The 15,212-nt window shown below is 45.3% G+C and overlaps 1 protein-coding gene across 3 annotated transcripts in view; it reads left to right on the top strand.

Annotated features, from left to right (window-relative positions):
• Window positions 1-15,212, top strand: part of CFAP54 (cilia and flagella associated protein 54) — a 615,020-nt gene that overhangs the window by 118,787 nt on the left and 481,021 nt on the right. For all 3 annotated transcript variants that reach the window (XM_077265522.1, XM_077265521.1, XM_077265523.1), the window contains 2 exons: window positions 4,765-4,829; window positions 12,024-12,152. In XM_077265522.1, the coding sequence (XP_077121637.1) occupies window positions 4,765-4,829; window positions 12,024-12,152 (194 nt within the window). The remainder of the gene's footprint in view (window positions 1-4,764; window positions 4,830-12,023; window positions 12,153-15,212) is intronic.

Genomic DNA, 15,212 nt, shown 5'->3' with positions numbered 1-15,212 from the left:
GTCCCATCGTTGTATGCATGGCTCCCCCTGTCCCGTCGTTGTATGCATGGCTCCCCCTGTCCCGTCATTGTATGCATGGCTCCCCCTGTCCCGTCGTTGTATGCATGGCTCCCCCTGTCCCGTTGTATGCATGGCTCCCCCTGTCCCGTTAATTGTATGCACGGCTCCCCCTGTCCCGTTGTTGTATGCATGGCTCCCCTTGTCCCATCGTTGTATGCATGGCTCCCCCTGTCCCGTCGTTGTATGCATGGCTCCCCCTGTCCCGTCATTGTATGCATGGCTCCCCCTGTCCCGTCGTTGTATGCATGGCTCCCCCTGTCCCGTTGTATGCATGGCTCCCCCTGTCCCGTTAATTGTATGCACGGCTCCCCCTGTCCCGTTGTTGTATGCATGGCTCCCCTTGTCCCATCGTTGTATGCATGGCTCCCCCTATCCCGTCGTTGTATGCATGGCTCCCCCTGTCCCGTCATTGTATGCATGGCTCCCCCTGTCCCATTGTTGTATGCATGGATCCCTCTGTCCCGTTGTTGTATGCATGGCTTCCCCAGTCTCATCGTTGTATGCATGGCTCCCCCGGTCCCATCGTTGTATGCATGGCTACCCTGGTCCCGTCGTTGTATGCATGGCTACCCCGGTCCTGTCGTTGTATGCATGGCTCCCCCTGTCCCGTCGTTGTATGCATGGTCCCGTCGTATGCATGGCTCCCCCAGTCCCGTCTTTGTATGCGTGGCTCCCCGCGTCCCTATATGCATGCTTCCTATTACTAAAAAAACATCCTACTCACCCTCCAGCGTGCCTCGCAGCATCTCGTTGGTGCCGGCTTCCAGCAGCTCTTCCTGTGCCAAGCGATCACGTGGCACCCCTCATTAAGGTAATGAATATGCGCTACACGCCTAAGGGAGTGGGGAGACGTGTGCATATTCATTACCTTAATGAGCGGTGCCAAGTGATCGCTCAGCACAGGAAGACCTGCCGATGTTGGGACCAACGAGATGCTGTGATGGCGCAGAGGAGGGTGAGTATGATGTCTTCTGGAAGCCGGCCGCTGCAGCTGTCACTGCACGCTATAAGAGAAATGAATATTCATTTCTCTTTAGCAGCTGCACAGTTACAGCCACAGCCGGCGGCTCCTGCCGCTGCTCCTCTGCTCCCCCTCCGCCACCGGCTTTCTGGACAATGACTCGTGTATAAGCCAAGCGGGGTGTTTTCAGCACAAAAAAACGTGCTGAAAAACTCGGCTTATACAGGAGTATATATGGTAAGTTATCCTCCAAGCCTTGATAGCTTGTTCTTATCATTACCCCTATCCCCTATGGTCACTGGCCTACATAAATCAATAGTACAAACTGATATATCTTAATAGAGCAAAAGCCCTTTCTCCACCTTTCATCTTTTTCTTCTCCTCCCCCTGTCTCCTGAGCTCATTATTAGCTTTGAAATACTGGCTAAATCTTAAGAGAGGAGTTTGACTTTAAGCTTCTTGAGGGATCAGTCCACATGCTGCCCATAGTAGATTATGGAGAAGGTAGGGGGAGGAGAAGGGGGGAAGCTGATGTAGAGATGAGCTCTAGCAAGTGCAGCTGGACCGGCTTACATAGAAATGAGCCCTAGTAGGTGCAGCTGGACCAGCTGACGTAGAGATGAGTACTGGCAAGTGCGGCTGGTCTGGCTGATGTAGAGATGAGCACTAGCAAGTGCAGCTGAATCGGCTGACGTAGGGATGAGCACTAGCAGGTGCCTCAGGCTGATGTAAAGATGATCAATGGCAGGCTGGACCAGCTGGAAGACAGGCAGGCGAGCATGGCTGATAGACAAGCAGGTATACAGGTATACAAGCACTGGTCCCTGAGAACTAACAAGAGTGTTTAGGAACAAACTTACAACATTGCACTGGCACCACCTTAAGGTGGAGGTGCCTTAAATAATGAGTATCTCCCAACCAGCTACTGGGGACACGTTAGGACAGCGCTTGCTGTCCCCTTAAGAGAATGGGATCATGTGCATGCATCCTAAGCAAAATGCCCGGGAATCTGCGTGCAGTGTGTGCACCCCAGGTGTCAACAACCGAAGGAGGAAATAAGGGATGGGAGCCTCGGTGGTGAGTAAGTCGGTGCCTCTGCCTGGGCAGAGGGGCAGCAGCCAGAGACTTTGGCGATACATCAGCTCTCCACACCTGCATCATTAACATCCCGGGTGCTCGACAGCCTGAGCAGGCATGAAGATAAGTATAACTGAAGAAAAGGTCGGCACTCCGTCCTCCAGGATGAACTCTGGTTTCTTTGTTCAGAAATCATGTGCATAGACAATGTTAAAAGCAAGTATCAGAACATCTTACGTGTTTCGGAATAAAGTTTCTTAATCATGGCTCATAGCTAGATTTTTATTCTGAAACGCACAAGATTCTTTTAACGTTGGCTGTTTTTGAATAAACAGGCTGCTGCTGATCTCTGACTTCCTCTTCATGTTCAGTTTGTCTGAAGGCTGATTGGGCTCTGGTGTCATGTGCCAAAACACCGCATCACAGCCCTGAAGAGAGTGAGTGCTGACACCGCGGGAACGGCGCCACCACGGGAGGTGAGTTCAGGCTTTTTTATTTTATCGGGGCCGAATATTTATAATAAGGGTTTGGCCTAGTAGTGTACAACCCCTTTAAATAGAATCTGTCTGCAGTTTTTTTTATTTAATATGAGAATATATACGTTAAGAGAGCCTGTCACTTATTAGGCTTTGGGTTGTAGCTTCTATACAATCAGTGTTTTATCAGTAGAAGATTATTACTGCTTGACTAAGTCTCATGTACAGGCCAGTCTGGTAAATCTGTGTAACCACACCCCCACCACTAATTGGCAGCTTGCTGTTAATTCACAGTGTCCACAGGAAGCTCGTGTGTGGGTGGGGTTACGCTGGGCTCAATATTCTGACCACTGCCACATCTTCAGAAGAAAAACAGGGATTCTATCAAAACTACACCAAGCAGCCCAGTAAGTGATACATTGCTGGAATCAGGTTCTCTGCTCATACAATAATGGCAGTCTCATATTACCTAGCAAAAACCTGCTACCAGAGCAAGCGAAAGGAAAGCTGGATGTAATGACCAGGTACGGCACATTCCTAGCAGTGAGGAGGGATGTATTTGTGAGCTCTGCTAAACACATTGCTGAATTTGAACTAGGACCCTTCTGACCATGGCGGAAATTAGTTTTCTGCTGTAAGGATATTCTGCAGACAACAGGGCAATTAACCCAGAGAGACACTGTGAACTTCCAGCCTGGAGAATCCCATTCTGGAGACCTTGTAAAATAAACCATTTAGCAATGTAGCTACCAACTAAAATGTGAAAGTGACCCATGGAAAAAGTCACAGTGCTACAAATTCTATAATCTGCATACTAACCTTCTGATCAAAGGACGTGGATGTCTTGTTCAACCCCGGGCAAATCTGTTTAGAGTTGTATTCATATCTTACCATGTGATGTGAGGAAATAACAAGACACATAATACATGGATTTTTTGTGTGTATGTTCAATCAATAATATTTTTTAATTTGATGGCCACATGAGGAAATAGTAAAAATCAATTCAACCCCAAAAAACGGCTACAAATACATTTGAGTTGTTGATCCTACTTCCTTGTACACATATCTATTTGAAACAATGGAAGCAAGGATTTTTTTGCCTTGTTATTGTGATTAGTGGGGGTCTGACCACTGCAATCCCCCAACAGTAATTTCTTCATATGCTTTCCCTGCACTGCAGCTATGCAGGTGAACAGCAGGATAGCTCCATTGAAATAAATAGAGTTGTCTGTAGCTTCCTGCAGTCAGGTGGCTGCCACTGTGCAGGGATAATAGTGAAGGGAAAGCAGCAGCGCTGAAGCTGTAGACCATTTATTCTCAGGATCAGTGGGGTGTCAGAGGTGAGACATCCACCAATCATAAAGGAATGGCATGCCCTAGCATACACAAAACAGAAAACGGCACAACACGTTGTTTTTCTTCATAATTTATCTCAAACTATTTCATCCAATATATGCACTGCTCAAAAAAATAAAGGGAACACTAAAATCCCACATCCTAGATATCACCGAATGAAATATTCCAGTTGTAAATCTTTATTCCTTACATAGTGGAATGTGTTGAGAACAATAAAACAAAAAAAATCAATGTAACTCAAAATTAATATCCCATGGATTTCTGAATTTACAGGCTGATCCAACTTCAGTGGATATTACTCAAGACAAGGAAATGATGCTCAGTAGTGTGTGTGGCATCCACGTGCCTGTATGACCTCCGTACAACACAGGGCCATGCTCCTGATGAGGCAGCGGATGGTCTCCTGTGGGATCTCCTCCCAGACCTGGATTAAATCATCAGTCAACTCCCGTACAGCCTGTGGTGCAACATAGCATTGGTGTATGGAACAAGACAATGTCCCAGATGTGCTCGATTTTATTCAGGTCTGGGGAACGGGCAACGTACTTGGCTTTTTTTTGCAGTTCCATACACAAAGATCTAAATTGTGTCTACACAGCCTCATAGTGGAGCAGGGTATTTCTTACCCATGCAAGGTGAAATATATGATTTTATCCTGGGTGATCATCTTATACTTTTCTTTGGAATTATTTTAATTAGTTTGTACAGCTTTAGTCATAATTCTGCCATAGTTCTGTGTTTGGTGTATTTCTGTATTTGCAATTTACTTCAAAGGCTCTATCAGTTGAATACAGCTCCTCAAGAGAAGTAACACATACTTTTAATCTTATTCAGGCAGATCACATGAAAAAACGGTTGCAGATGTGTGCACTGGCAGCAGTAAACCCAGAAGTATGAAGGTGAGCAGATAAGTGATGTATGTATGTCTATAGCACACGTAACTTAATATTCTTTAAGTATGTGAAGGAAGTGCGTGATTTACCCTTTTTAAGCCATACTAGGTTTACATGACTTGTTTGCCATACATTTGATATTTTTTATACTGCACATAAAAAATCCTATTTTGTGTAATTATATTGTTTTTGGTGTAAATAAACCAAATACCTTTGGATACTTTTTTCGTCTTCTTAAAAGGAATCTTTCAGTAGGATCAACCCTCCTAAGCCATCTATATGGGCATGTAGATGTAGGTCCTAGGAAGCTGAATAATGTGATACCTTGATAGCTGCGATCTGATGTCTTATTCCAGAGAAATGTACATTTTTCTTACATGTAATTGAGCTGCTCCAGGCTATGGGCCTAACAGTGATCTACATGAGAATCTGCCTCCAGAGCTTATTTTACATGACTTGGGCATTACCAGTGTGATGTGTCTGCTCTCCTGATTTTACTGCAGAGCTGTGTGTGATTATAACGGACACATCTGCAGGTTCCTCTCAGCTTCAGCTTCCATCTCGCAGGCAGACAGGGCTGCAATATTGAGACACAAAAAAGGCACAGTAAAACCAAAAGATACTCTGTTGCAGAAAATATCAGTAAACAGCAAGTGCTAGTAAAAAGATGGAAAAACACAGGGTATTTGGTTAATAGGTTTTTGCAAAAAATGTATATTAAGCTGCTCTGCCAAACGTCAAGGTATACCCGTATTAGAGCAGCCCTAACTAATGTACCGTATATACTCGAGTATAAGCTGAGAATTTCAGCCCATTTTTTTAGGCTGAAATTGCCCCTCTGGGCTTATACTCGAGTCATTCCCAGGGGTCGGCAGGGGAGGGGGAGCGGCAGCTGTCTAATAATACTCACCTGCTCCTGGCGCGGTCCCTGTAGGTCCCTGGTTCTTCGGGCGCCGGCAGCTTCTTCCTGTATTGAGCGGTCACATGGTACCGCTCATTACAGTAATGAATATGCGGCTCCACCCCAGAGAACCAGGGACCTGCAGGGACCGTGCCAGGAGCAGGTGAGTATAACGGGGGCATGTTCACCTGTCCCACGTTTCACCGTCGGCGCCTCTCCGTCTTCCGCGTCCTCTGCACTGACGCTCAGGTCAGAGGGTGCGATGACGCGATTAGTGTGCGCGCCGCCCTCTGCCTGAACAGTCAGTGCAGAGGACGCGGAAGATACAGCGGCGCCGACGGTGGAACGGGAAAGGTGAGTATAGCAAGTTCCGGGGGCCTGAGCAACGAGAGGTGAGTATGTGATTTTATTTTTTTTTTATCGCAGCAACAGCATATGGGGCAAATATCTGTATGGAGCATCTTATGGGGCCATTTGCAGCGTTATATGGGGCAAATATCTCTATGGAGCATCTTGTGGGGCCATGTGCAGCGTTATGTGGGGGCAAATATCTCTATGGAGCATCTTATGGGGCCATAATCAGCATTTGTGCAGCATTTTATGGGGGCAAATATCTCTATGGAGCATCTTATGGGGCCATAATCAGCATTTGTGCAGCATCACACGGGGCAAATGTGTCTATGGAGCATCTTATGGGGCCATAATCAGCATTTGTGCAGCATTGTATGGGGCAAATGTCTCTATGGAACATATTATGGGGTCATAATCAACATTTGTGCAGCATTATATGGGGCATATTTTAATATGGAGCATCTTATGGGGCCCATCATAAACTGTATGGAGCATTATATGGGGCGTATTTTGTATGGAGCATCCTGATTCAATATGGATATTCAAAAACACTTAACCTTCTGATGTCTCAATTTTACTTTTATTGGTATCTATTTTTATTTTTGCCATTTACCGGTAGCTGCTGCATTTTCCACCCTAGGCTTATACCCGAGTCATTAAGTTTTCCCAGTTTTTTGTGGCAAAATTAGGGGTCCCAGCTTATACTCGGGTCGGCTTATACTCGAGTATATACGGTATGTAATTCCTATCTGATGTATTTAAAAACCTGGTCATATGTATAGTACCTGTATGAGCAGGATTCAGAAAGGAAATGTCCAATGTGGACACGTAGCATACAACGGCTTTTATGTGCACGGCTGCAATATTGTTGTAAAACAGCAGAGCTGTGAGAGCTGCAGCTGATAACTTGTGTGTAAGGAGACCTAAGGAGACAAAATTCATTTTAGAATTCTGTGTATCCCACTTCTGTGTAACACCTCCTTTCATTAAAAATAAGCTCTGGAGGCAGATTCTCATGCAGGTCCAACCGATAGTCATGAACAGCTCATTTACATGTAAGAAAAACATGGATTTCTTTGCAATAAAACACAAGATCGCAGATATCAAGGCATCATTTTTTTTATCTTTTTTCATCTTTTTTCATCTTTTTAAACTTTTTAAATCCTTTGTTCCTATTGTGAGGCAGTGACTGGTGTTACATGTGAGGGTCACTATATGTTTTCCCTCCCCCACAGAGGCGTATTGAGGTCATAAGAGGGCATTGCAGTCACAGGCGTAGCTGTGGTTGCAATGCAGACTAGAGTGAGTATAGTGTCTAGGGGAGAGAGGGAAAAGTTGAAGCTTGACACGCTAAGACATATACTGTATCGTAAGCCGTTGCAATTGAATATAGCTGGTGTGTTCCGTAACTGCTGGTGATTTCAGCCGACGAGAGGAAGTAGGAGGGGTGTTTCCAGCACTTCCATCCAGTTTAAATAAAATGTCTTTTTATTGGAACATTTAAAAAAACTATTTTAAAGTTGAGAGAGAGACTCTCTGCCTGACGCGTTTCTGGCGCACCATGGTGCTCTTAATCATAGGAAGTGAGTATAGGTCTTGCACTTGCTGGTTGTCCAAGGCAGATTTAGGGAAAACCTGCTCTGGACTTTTGTGTTTTGAAACTGACTACTGGACAGTAGTGGTGCAGTCCGTTTCATTCCTGGCCGGGTTTTCCATGTGTCCGAAGGCCACAGATTCAAGGTAAAAACCCTGCAGTATAGGGTTTAGGTGTGTCAGGTTCATTGTCAGTCTGATGTTTGGAGGAGTACAGAGCAGTCGGCTCTGCAGAGCTCCATGCTGTGTGAGGCAACACAGGCAAGCGGAACCAAACAGCCAGGTGAGCCAGAGGTGTATCTAGGTTTTCTGGCACCTGGGGCAAGAATTCAGTTTGGCGCCCCCCCAGGACATATGCGATTTGCACACTTAGTCCGTACCCAGGAGCTCCTCTCCCTAATGCTCTTAATGATCAGTGAAAAACTTAGAGAAGCAGGAAGAGAAGCTCGTTGTCACAGGACCATAAGTATGAAAGTTGCATATGAGTGAAGTGTCCATGTGACGACTACTGGAACCTGCAGAGCTGAATCCTGACATCGCAGCTTCTGAATTCTCACAACGCATGCACTGCACACTTTTACGATCCTCCCTTGCCAGTGGACAGTCCTCTCAGCACAAGCATGCGACTTGTATACTTCTGACCACATTCCGACTAGACGTGTCTGACCTCGCTCAGTTCATTTTCATTGACTGAGGCCACATATGTCTAGTCAACACGTGACTGCATGTATGTAAATTGCCAGCACGAGAGAATCATGACAGCATGCAGTGCGCACTGTGAGAATTCAGAAGTCTGCAGTCACATAGACTGACTGCAGACTCATTACAAACCTGGACATCCCCTTTAATGCTCCTAACATAAATAAAAACATGAGAATTAGTTAGTATCACAAATAACATTTACATCCAGGTACCTTATAGATGACGTCGTCTCTGGAATCGTTCTCCTTCTTTTCTTCATCTTGTCCAGACCCCATGATGAGTTTTCTCATTCACAGCCGTCTCTGCAGACTTCCATCTTCTCCGCTCTTTTGCAGAAAATCTCCACATGATGCCCTTAAAGATAGAAGTGTCATTATAATGCTCCTGAATAAAAAATTGCCCCTCACTATATTGTCTGCATAAAATATGACCCCCGCATTGTCCCTCTTATGGTACATGCTCTTTACACTGACCTCTGCTTTCCATACCGGCCCCCTCTTCACACTGTCCTCTCACACTGTGTCCCCCCTATAGGGCCCAGTATTTATACTGTATTCTCATCACACTCCCCCTCCTTGGTATACTGTCCCCTCCTGACTGTGCCCTTACACTGACCCCCATGCTACTCATGTACACATCCCATCACCCTCACTCCCCGTATTCTGTCCACACACATTTCTCACATCGCTACTCATACTGTGTCCGCATACATTCCCCCGTTCGCTCCCCATACTGTCTGCACCTCTCCCCCATACTGTTTCCTCATATATGCCCCCCATTTCCCCATACTGTTTCCTCGTACATACCCCCATTCACCCATACTGTTTTCTCATACATGCCCCCCATTCTCCTGTACTCGTTCCTCATACATTCCCCCCATTCCCCTGTACTGTTTCCTCTTACATTCCCCCCATTCTTCTGTACTGTTTCCTCATACATGCCCCCCATTCTCCTGTACTGTTTCCTCATACCTTCTCCCCATTCCCGTTTCCTCATACATGCCCCCCATTCCCCTGTACTGTTTCCGCATACATGCCCCCCATTCTCCTGTACTGTTTCCTCATACCTTCTCCCCATTCCCGTTTCCTCATACATGCCTCCCATTCCCCTGTACTGTTTCCTCATACATGCCCCCATTCTCCTGTACGGTTTCTTCATACATGCCCCCATTCCCCAGTACTGTTTACTCATATATGCCCCCCATTCCCCATACTGTTTCCTCGTACATGCCCCCAATTCCCCCATACTGTTTCCTCGTACATGCCCCCCATTCCCCAGTACTGTTTCCTCGTACATGCCCTCCATTCCCCAGTACTGTTTCCTCATACATGCCCCCCATTCTCCCATACTGTTTCCTCATACATGCCCCCATTCCCTTGTACTGTTTCCTCATACATGCCCCCCATTCTCCTGTACTGTTTCCTCATACCTTCTCCCCATTCCCCTGTTTCCTCATACATGCCCCTCCATTCCCCTGTACTGTTTCCGCATACATGCCTCCCATTCCCCTGTACTGTTTCCTCATACATGCCCCCATTCTCCTGTACTGTTTCCTCATACATGCCCCCATTCCCCAGTACGGTTTACTCATATATGCCTCCCATTCCCCATACTGTTTCCTCGTACATGCCCCCCATTCCCCCATACTGTTTCCTCGTACATGCCCCCCATTCCCCAGTACTGTTTCCTCATACATGCCCCCCATTCTCCCATACTGTTTCCTCATACATGCCCCCATTCCCCCGTACTGTTTCCTCATACATGCCCCCCATTCTCCCATACTGTTTCCTCATACATGCCCCCCATTCCCCATACTGTTTCCTCATACATGCCCCCCATTCACCTGTACTGTTTCCTCGTACATGCCCCCATCTCCCCCTTTGCTATTAATTTTGTGTCCTCAAATCTCCCCACACATTAAATACCCCCATCCCCACTACAAATCTCCCCACACATATTAAATAACCCCATCTCCACTCCAAATCTGCCCCACACATTAAATCCCCCATCCTCACTTCAAATCCCCCCCACACATTAAATCCACCATTTACACTCCAAATCTCCCCCCACACACACACATTAAACACCCCATCCCCATGACAAATCCCCCACACACCCATTTAATCCCCCCCACACATTAAATCCCTCATCCCCACTCCAATTCTCCCTCCACACAATTAATCCCCCATCCCACTCCAATTCTCCCCTATACAATAAATCCACCATCCCCATTCAAATTCTCCCACACAATAAATTCCCCATCCCCAGTCAAATTCTCCACCCACACAATAAATCCCCCATCCCCAGTCACATTAAATCTCCCCCCCGCATCTTCAGCTCCACTGGATCACTTACCACCACTTACCACCACGCTGCAGAGCCGGCGAGTGACGTCAGCAGTGTGATCACATGACATGATCACACTGCTGATGTCACTCTGATCCGGCGGTCAGAGCCTCAATTGTTCTTGCTTCTGTAAGATGTGAGTACAATTGATCCCTGGGAGCCGGCGCGCTGCAGCTTCTCTGTGCCGGTTGTCAGCTTGACAGTCGGCACAGAGAACAGCTGACTCCCAGTCCGGGGGCATCAGAATGCAGCCAGGGGACACACTACAGACCGCCACATTAGGCGGCCCGACCGCGCCCCCCCTGCTGGCTGCACCCGTTGCACATGCCCCTGCTGCCCCCCCCCCCCTAGATATACCTCTGAGGGGAGCTGAGAGGTCTGGCACCCACAGTGTACACGGTGGTGCAGTCACCCACGGCAGCTGGTCTCAGGAGGTGGACTGGCGTGTTTATTGGCCGTAATCCAGAGGATATTGTTCCCTGCCGCGATCTGAAGGATATCGTGTGCTGTATATTATTTCAGTTAAATATTAAAAAGACTTTTGCTTTGAACTTTGCTGGGTCACTGCCTCATCACTGCACAGTGTGGATACACTACACTATGTATGGAGAAAGTTCCTTGTAGTTATGAGTCTGGAATCAGACTTTTCACAGTTTTCTATGCTATTTTCTTGTCACCAAAGACAGGAGTGGATCAAAAGAAATAATAAGAGAAATTTAAGAAGGAACTTCTAATTCTCTTTACTTTTTATTTTTACATTCTTGTAATTGATTCTCAAAAGCACAATTTTCTTTCCTGATGGATCCCCTTCTGGCTTTGGCACAATAAAATGTAAACCAGTCTGCACCTCAAAATTCAGGAAAAGAGGTGTGCGGCATTCTTGCTAGTCTATGTTGTATAGAAAATTAGAAATGTTCATCTTCTGCATTGGCTATTATTGTGGTAATTTAAAAACTGCTGATTACCTCTCAAGTTTCAGTTGAACGTGCATTGAACAGCTACACAAACATTTCTTTTTCTTTTATTTGAGTATTTTATTCCGTCAGGACAAATGGCTCCATTAATCTTATTGAATTGGTAATGGAAGACTGGGAGCTTAGGTAATTTAATTTATTACATGGGCCACACAGAAATTAATTTTGCAATTCTGTTAAAGGTAAATCAATTTGTCAATATTCGGTTTGAATTTATGAGAAAATGTGTTAGAAAAAAATAAAGTTTTGCCTGAATAAATAAGCCTCTCGTTAGTTTGAGATCCAGGTAAAGATTATCGTTTATCCTTATGTGGCATATTGTTTTTATTGCAGAAAACCCCTCTGAACCAGCTGATTTTTGCATATGAAACCCTAGACAAAGCAATTAATGGAGTAGCTGTATCCCTATCAGAAAGCCCTGGACATCATAATATATTACTTGCTGACCACTACATTAGAACGGTAAGATCATAGGAATATGCTAAACTTGTAGTAGTAGGTAAGGTTGTAATTCAAAGCGTTTGTCCGGGATTATTCAAAAAATTAGCTAAGGGCATAAATGGTATAAACATTAAAATAAGCATTATTCGCTTATTAAAGGGAACCTGTCACCTGTCACCCCCAAAATCGAAGATGAGCAAAGCCCACTGGAATCAGGAGCTTATCTACTGCATTCTGGAATGCTGTAGATAAGCCCCCGATGTATCCTGAAAGATGAGAAAAAGAGGTTATATTATACTCACCCAGGGGCGTTCCCGCTGCGGTCCAGTCCGATGGGCGTCGCGGTCCGGGGCCTCCTATCTTCATAGGATGGCGTCCTCTTCTTGTCTTCACGCTGCGGCTTCGGCGCAGGCGTACTTTGTTGAGGGCAGAGCAAAGTACTGCAGTGCGCAGGCGCCGGGTCTCTCTGTCCTTTCCCGGCACCTGTGCAGATAAAGTACACCTGCGCCGGAGCCGCAGTGTGAATACAAGAAGAGGACGTCATCCTATGAAGATAGGCGCCGGACCGGACCGCGATGCCCATCGGACCGGACCGCAGCGGGAACGACCGACCCCCCAGGTGAGTATAATCTAACCTCTTTTTCTCATCTTTCAGGATACATCGGGGCTTATCTACAGCATTCCAGAATGCTGCAGATAAGCCCCTGATGCTGGTGGGCTTAGCTCATCTTCATCTTATAACATTCCAACAATACTAATTTGTGTCCCTGCAGTTCTGCAACATTGTCATCTCGTCACTGTCGCAGCCAATCGCTGTCCTCAGTGGCCATACTGTCATTTTTGGCACATTACTACCTGTGATTGGTTGCAGTGTTTATTTTTACAGTGGATATGATGTCATTTCTGCAGGACTGGTGGGTAGCTTATGAGTGGCAGCTTTGAAAATCCTGGGGTTTAAATGGGGAAGACATTTTCCTTTTATTATTATTTTAGTCACTTTCTTGTCTTTATCCTTTTTTTTTTTTTAAAGCAACCCCTTTGACAATGTTCTACGGTAACGAGCACAGTGGGCCCCCAGTCAACCTCTCTCTTTTACAAAGATTAATCCAATGATCGATGGCAATGTACTTACTTATATAGTTGTGTATAAATTGACCCGATTATAAGTCGAGGCACCTAATTTTGCCATGAAAAACTTGGAAAACTTATTGACTCAAGTATAAGCCGGGTATGCATTGTCTCCTCATCCCAATACTGGTTTTCCATCCCTGTCCTTGTATGCATGGCTCCCCATCCCTGTCCTTGTATGCATGGCTCCCCATCCCTGTCCTTGTATGCATGGCTCCTTATCCCCTATCCTTGTCTACATGGCTCCTTATCCCCTATCCTTCTATGTATGGCTCCTTATCCCATATCCTTGTTGCATGGCTCCCCATCCCTGTCCTTGTATGCATGGTTCCTCTTCCCTATGAAAAAAACACATCCTACTTACCTTCTCTGCGCCCTCGCTGCATCTCGTTCCGTTGCCAGCAGCTCTTTCGGTCGAACGATCACGTGTCCCCGCCCATTAGGGTAATGAATATTCACCTTTCTCCATGCCTATGGGAGTGGAGAATGGTGAATATTCATTACCTTAATGAGTGGGCACCCATGATAGCCCGACCGCTGCTGGAAGCCGGCAGCTGCGGCTGTAACTGTGCACGCTATAAGAGAAATGAATATTCACTGCCAGTGCAGTGAATATTCATTTCTCTTTAGCAGCGAGCTCACTCAGCAGTGATTTTATTCTTGGAACTCTGCCATGCAGGCCAATTTTGTGCAGTCTCTTTATTATGGTGGAGTCATGAACACTGACCTTAAATGAGTCAACTGAGGCCTGCAGTTCTTTGAATGTTGATGTGGGGTCTTTTATGATGGGATCTTGGATGAGTCGTCGTTGCGCTTTTGGGCTAATTTTGGTTGACCGGCCACTTGTGGGAAGGTTCACCACTGTTCCATGTTTTCGCCATTTGTGGATAATGGCTCTCACTGTGGTTCGCTGGAGTCGCGATGCTTTAGAAATGGCTTTATTCCCTTTTCCAGACTGGTAGATCTCAATTACTTCATTAGTCATTTATTCCAGAATTGATTTGGTTAGCAGCATGGTGTCTAGTTTTTGATGATCTTTTGGTCTACTTCACTTTACCAGGCAGATCCTATTTACAGTGGTGAGAACAATACCAGGTTGTATTTTGACTGCCAGAAGATTGTACTAAATTGTGCAAAAAAGCCCCACAACCAGAGAAATAACCAACTCCATATTTAGTGACAAAGAAGGAGAAAGAAGGAGTTACTTGGTTATAAAAGATATATTTTTATTAGTTACATATAATATATAAATAATACAAAAAAGTACAAAATGGTAGTAATAAAGTGCACAAGGATGAAAAAAGAGGCCCACCGGTGCCTATTAACAACCAAACACATATGTTGTAAGCAGGCAGAGAGCTGCTCAGTACAATAAGTGATATTATCAAGCTGTCAATTGACACTATAAAAAATTCTTATGTTAAGAGCAGCAATTATCAGTATATATGGGGGGAAAGAGGCACCAGGCTGGATCCAAGGGAACCCCTACGCGCGTTTCGCTTGTTAATGCAGTGCTTTCTCAAAAAGATATACCTATTTACAGTGGGTATGGAAAGTATTTAGACCCTTTTAAATTTTTCACTCTTTGTTTCATTGCAACCATTTGGTAAATTCAAAAATGTTCATTTTTTTCTCATTAATGTACACTCTGCACCCCATCTTGACTGAAAAAAAACAGAAATGTAGAAATTTTTGCAAATTTATTAAAACAGAAAAATGAAATATTACATGGTCATAAGTATTCAGACCCTTTGCTCAGACACTCATATTTAAGTCACATGCTGTCCATTTCCTTGTGATGCTCCTTGAGATGGTTCTACTCCTTCACGGTAGTCCAGCTGTGTTTAATTATACTGATAGGACTTGATTTGGACATGCACACACCTGTCTGTATAAGACCTCACAGCTCACAGTGCATGTCAGACCAAATGAGAATCATGAGGTCAAAGGAAC

Source organism: Ranitomeya variabilis, chromosome 5 (assembly GCF_051348905.1).
Source record: "Ranitomeya variabilis isolate aRanVar5 chromosome 5, aRanVar5.hap1, whole genome shotgun sequence".
NCBI lineage: Eukaryota > Metazoa > Chordata > Amphibia > Anura > Dendrobatidae > Ranitomeya > Ranitomeya variabilis.
The sequence above is the reverse complement of the archived record's forward strand: the minus strand, read 5'-3'. Positions and strand labels throughout refer to the sequence as shown.